This window comes from Acanthisitta chloris, unplaced genomic scaffold (genome assembly GCF_000695815.1).
Source record: "Acanthisitta chloris isolate BGI_N310 unplaced genomic scaffold, ASM69581v1 scaffold37879, whole genome shotgun sequence".
Classification (NCBI taxonomy): Eukaryota; Metazoa; Chordata; class Aves; order Passeriformes; family Acanthisittidae; genus Acanthisitta; species Acanthisitta chloris.
Window position 1 is genome coordinate 1,740 of NW_008693820.1, and position 5,724 is coordinate 7,463.

Genomic DNA, 5,724 nt, shown 5'->3' on the forward strand with positions numbered 1-5,724 from the left:
GGTGGGGCAGCAGGTGGAGGTGGACCCTATCACCACTACCATCAGGAGGAGAGTCGAGGTGCATCCTCCTCTCACGGTGGGAGCGCGCCGCGCAGCAGCCTGCCCCACCGCCAGAGCGGGAAGAGGAGGAAGAAAGGGAAAAAGAGGAGCCACCACTTGGGAGGTAGGGAGTGTGGGGCCTCCTTCCCCTGCTCTGAGCTGCTGCCGCTCAGCGGTTCCGAGGAGAGAATACTGAAGGACTTGAGTGAGGAGGAAGAGGAGGATGAAGATGAGGATGAAGACGATGAGGAAGAAGGAAAGCGCTACTACAGCGATGACTATGGGGAGGATGAGTTTTCATACTCGGAGCAGCCACCTGATGATGGTGGAGGCCCTGGGGGTTACAGCTCTGTTCGCTACAGTGAGTACGAGTGTTGCGAGCGCGTGGTGATCAACGTGTCAGGACTGCGCTTTGAGACCCAACTGAAGACATTAGCTCAGTTCCCGGAGACGTTGTTGGGTGACCCAGCGAAGCGAGGGAGATACTTCGATCCTCTCAGGAACGAGTACTTCTTTGACAGGAACCGACCCAGCTTTGATGCCATCCTGTACTACTACCAGAGTGGTGGTCGGCTGAAGAGGCCAGTCAATGTCCCCTTTGACATCTTCTCTGAGGAGGTGAAGTTCTACCAGCTTGGGGAAGAGGCCATGCTCAAGTTCAGGGAGGATGAAGGGTTTGTCAAAGAGGAAGAGGACAAAGTTTTGCCGGAGAATGAGTTTACGAGGCAGGTTTGGCTGCTGTTTGAGTACCCGGAGAGCTCCAGTCCAGCCAGAGGCATTGCCATTGTCTCTGTCTTGGTCATCCTGATCTCCATCGTCATCTTTTGTCTGGAGACTTTACCAGAGTTCAGAGATGACAAAGAATTCGTCATGTCCCTGAGCTTAGGGAAGGGGCTTTCCAACGAGTCTCTTCACCTGAATGCTGGGGAGCACACCATCTTCAATGACCCCTTTTTCATTGTAGAGACAGTGTGCATCATTTGGTTCTCCTTTGAGTTTACAGTGCGCTGCTTTGCATGTCCAAGCAAAGCACACTTCTTCAAGAACATCATGAACATCATAGACATTGTCTCCATCTTGCCTTACTTCATTACTCTGGGCACTGACTTGGCGCAGGAGCAGGGCAGCCAACAGGCCATGTCCTTTGCCATCCTGAGGATCATTCGTCTGGTCAGGGTGTTTCGCATCTTCAAGCTCTCCAGGCACTCCAAGGGTTTGCAGATCCTGGGTCATACGCTCAGGGCCAGCATGAGGGAACTTGGCCTCCTCATCTTTTTTCTTTTTATTGGAGTCATTTTGTTTTCCAGTGCTGTTTACTTTGCAGAAGCTGATGAGCCTGCCACCCATTTTCAAAGCATCCCAGATGCCTTTTGGTGGGCTGTGGTGACCATGACTACAGTTGGTTATGGGGACATGAAACCCATAACTGTGGGTGGGAAAATTGTTGGGTCCCTGTGTGCCATTGCGGGAGTGTTAACCATTGCTTTACCAGTGCCAGTGATTGTCTCCAATTTTAACTATTTCTACCATAGAGAAACTGAGAACGAAGAACAAACACAGATGATGCAAAATGCAGTCAGTTGTCCTTACCTCCCAACAAATTTACTGAAGAGATTTAGAAGCCCATCATCTTCCTCCACAGAGGATAAATCAGAGTATTTGGAGATGGAAGAAGGAGTTAAAGAATCTCTTTGTGTAAAGGAGAACAAAAGTCAGGACACGGGGAATAGCAGTGAGTCAGAGAAGAAAAACTGTGTAAATTCAAATTCTGTGGAAACTGATGTGTAATTTTGAACGTTTCCAAATATATTTATGCATTAAAGAGTGCAGTGAAAAAATGAAATATGCAAACAAGAGTCCGCAGCATACGGTAGTATGCCATTTAATGGTTAAATACAAATAAAAAGCATTGCTAAACATGTATTACATATCAAGTAAGTGGTATGACTTGAGGAAAGGATTGCTAGATCTGATACATTTTCAGACTTTATATTTTTATTAGAATGCAAGTGTTTTGCACAGGAGGCTGAAAGATTTGTGAAAAACCAAGTCAAAGTGGGTGCATGAACTGTCGACATCACTAATAACAGCTCTGTGGTAAAAGTTGGCATTCAGAGGTATTTACTATGTAAGAAACAATGAAGTTTGGTAGTCATTTATCTATTTATCAGTGCTTTAATAGCAGCTACCATAAATCATTGGATACCATAGTCATTGTTTTTCAAATGGTAAATTTATTGTAAAAAGATATTCTACAGAAGATAGATCTAAATTTTTTTTCTTGAAATCTATAATGCTTGTTTTTAACTGGAAATTTACTTTGAAAAGGCTGTTGACCCTCCAGAAATTGTTTATTTTTATAACTCTCTTTGGAGGCATTGCAGCATTTGTTGTCTAATAATGAAAGAAATGAAGTAAGAGAATCATTTAACCTGGTCTGACTGCAAAGGCAAAATGACTGGAATGCTTTTTTGCACTACTTTATATGCTGGAGATATATTGAAAGAGACTTCATACTGTGAATGTTTACTAATGTAATAGTTCAATGACAATCATTGGAAGAGTGAATTCTGCATCATATTTTATTGTTTCTTTTTTTTTTTCCTTTGTGATGCTGATGGCAAAACAGCTAACATTACATTAATTCCATCCTCTTTTTAATTATGAATATCTGTGATCTGGAAAAGGATTGTGAAGTAAAATTTTGTAATCAAAATTCTTTGAAATCGGTGTTTTCTACTGATGCCCTCAAGAAGTAACAACCTAATTTATCTCTTTTTCCTGCTTCATTTGACATTCAGGGTCTATGATTAGTACATGCACTTTGCCAGTATTGAAGCAGTTCAGTGTATGGGAGGAGAAGGTAGAAGTAATAAGATATTCAGTTGTTACAGTACTGACAGTTGAGAATTGCTGACTTTTAACGTGCTATTATTGGTGCTGCGTTTTCCCTGGATTACAGCTTTCACCCATGTATATTTGAAGCAACATTTAAGACCCAAAATAGGCATTCTGGTATTCAAAATGAATCTGTTGGGTCCCATGGAGTCCGTGTGAAAACATTCCATGGTTTCTTTCCACTGATTCTTAGGCCAGCTGTATTTCACCATGTGTCAAACCCCCAACTTCCATTGCCCTTCCTAGGAGACTAAGGTAGGTGAAGATTATCTGGCCTTCAATTTATTCCAGACTCCAGAATTGAAATAGGTAAGATATTGCTGCATGTAACATAAATAATAGATTCAGAACAAGTATTTTTTTTCAGACTTGCCATTACCTAGGGAAGGCACAATGAAACTGGATCTGTTTTTTGAAGAGGCACTGTGGAACATTCCAGATTATAAAACTTGAACCAAATTGGCATATGCACTTTAAGGCCCAGGACAGGCCATTCTGAAAGCAAAAAAAAAAAAGACTTACCAATGCTGCTGAATTATAGTAGTTTTGCAGTAATCTTTTAAAGCTGAGTAGAGGGTTCTTGCAGGGGAGAGAAGTAGCTAGTGACTGACCTACAGTTCTGGAACTGACAGGGGACAACAAAAGCTCTGAGCTGAGCACCCACGACATGATGCATAATCTATCAGATGAGTGTTGTTTGCTGTATGTGGCACCAAACAGAGTCCTAGACATTGGCTTCTCTTTAATGGTTGTTTTTTTTGCCTTTGTGGATTTTCTGTGAATCGCTTCTTCTAAAAGTTTCTCTGCTTGTCCACTTTTGCATTGCAGAAGAACTAATAAAAACCAAGACACACACGAAAGACTGTGTTGTGCTGAGCCCTGGTTCCAAATGTGTGTTTCAATGTCTTGATTCATAAAACAAAATCCTAGGGCAGGCTTCATGCTAGTTTGGATGTGAAGCATTAAGCAAAGCTCCTTTTTATTGCGGTGATATTAACTCCAACTGTGTTTGGAATGAAATGCATCAGTAATTTTATACACAGGCATTTGCCAAAAATATAATACTCTGTTTTATTGCAGCTCACCTAATACTAAATACTGTTTTCTGCAGGGGGAATATCAGCACTGAGGATGAGTATTCTGTAAAATCCAGTAAAAATCCAGAACTGAAAGTGTTTCTGTAACAGCTGGTAGTTAATGGCATAAAGGGCAGGAGAGTTCTCTTTATAAATTAGCTTGCCAGTAGTTCTGTATGATACCAGAGATGACAGAATAGCAGGGGCCATGGTAAGGATGTAGCAGTGAAAGAAATACAAACTAGGTAAATAAAGAACTTCGAGAAAATAAGTAGCATTTGCTTGCAGTATTGACTGGTTGACAGGGGAGGCGTTTCATAAGAGGTGGAATTTTAGCTTTCTAATGAAAGCAAGGAGGAAATTTCTTGGAATCACTTTTATAATATATTTACACTGTAGACGTGGAGCTCAGCATGAGGTGACTGCAGCAAGTGGTTCAGACATTCTGCTACCAGTACTCAGCATTTCAATTTCAAACAAGTGTGGCAGTGTCTGTTACACCGTGATCATAGCAGCTCTCAGAAGGAGAAGGTCTCACTCCAGGGCCTCGTAGCAGTTGGCAGAGCAATGCTGTGGGTGCATCAGCACTACAACCTGTGCAGGTATCTCCCGAGGCCACAGTGGGGTCTGCTCTGCCTCCTGCAGCCACTGAACCTCTGTACTTTGTCATTATAAGCAAGAGCTCCTATAGCTCAGTGCTAGGTTGTGCTGTCAGTTTGGTAGACCGTGCTGAATCCCAGAAAGGGTTGTGCATTGCAGAATGGAAGCAAATACCTTTACTTGGGCTTATCATTTTGCTATACAACTATCCATTGGTTCAGTCACAACACAGTTTTAAGATGCCAAAGTCCTACCACTAACATGCTAATACCCAAAGATCCCAAGTGCTTAACAAGAAGCAGAAATTTCTATTCAGTATTGCTTTGGTTGAAATTGTGTGCCAGAGAAACCCTCCAGTTGAGCTGTTATGCCTCCAAGTTGCTATTCCTGCTTCTGTCAGACCTTTTCCAGTGTTGGTGAATATTGACAACTCTCAGAAATATAATTTCATTGCCAGTTGGATATTTTGCATTTTTAAATGGTAGTGGTGAAGTGCATTCCTGATGTAGCTGATGTGAGTGGAGTTACACAGGGGATTGTTTTACTTCTACTAATGTAGTTCGAATGATTTCACACTGACACACATTTCAGCTAAAAATAATGCAAAATGAGATATTTCAGGTTCAGTTGCAGTGGTGAAAAAATTTGGAGGAGTTCCATTAGAATTCGTGGAATCACAGCAGCATCAAATCAAATTTCAAATGCAGTCTGATACTTAACTGTGTGCTGGCACTTACTGAAAGAAATTCCTTAGTAATCTGAAGTGCCAAGGCCAGACTCATGAAGAGAGAGCTTTGCCAGCTGAAGTGTTGGATTTAATGCCTGACTTCAGAGATCCATAAATTCTTTCTTTATTACATTTCTGATGCTACACTGATTCCTTGAAAATGTCAGCCTGGATGCTGAAACTTGTTTCAAAGGAAATGTTGGCTAACCCAGCCAGTGAGTTCTTGGTGAAGGTGTTTATTGGTCAGTTAAGATTCTTAGAATGAGTCCACAAGAGGCCAGTTCCATTCGATGGAAAGTGTGGTTTGTTTATTAGTATTTGCATAAATACATTTTCAAGTGTAGAATCCATTTCTGTGATGTGCATGTAACGCAGAATAGATTT

At 41.7% G+C, this 5,724-nt stretch overlaps 1 protein-coding gene across 1 annotated transcript in view; it reads left to right on the top strand.

Moving 5' to 3' along the window:
• KCNA4 (potassium voltage-gated channel, shaker-related subfamily, member 4) overlaps nt 1–2,592 on the top strand; it is a 2,739-nt gene extending 147 nt beyond the window's left edge. The window contains exon 2 of the mRNA XM_009083187.1: nt 6–2,592. Coding sequence (XP_009081435.1) covers nt 6–1,827 — 1,822 coding nt within the window. The 3' untranslated portion in view covers nt 1,828–2,592. The remainder of the gene's footprint in view (nt 1–5) is intronic.
• Nucleotides 2,593–5,724: the final 3,132 nt, after the last annotated feature.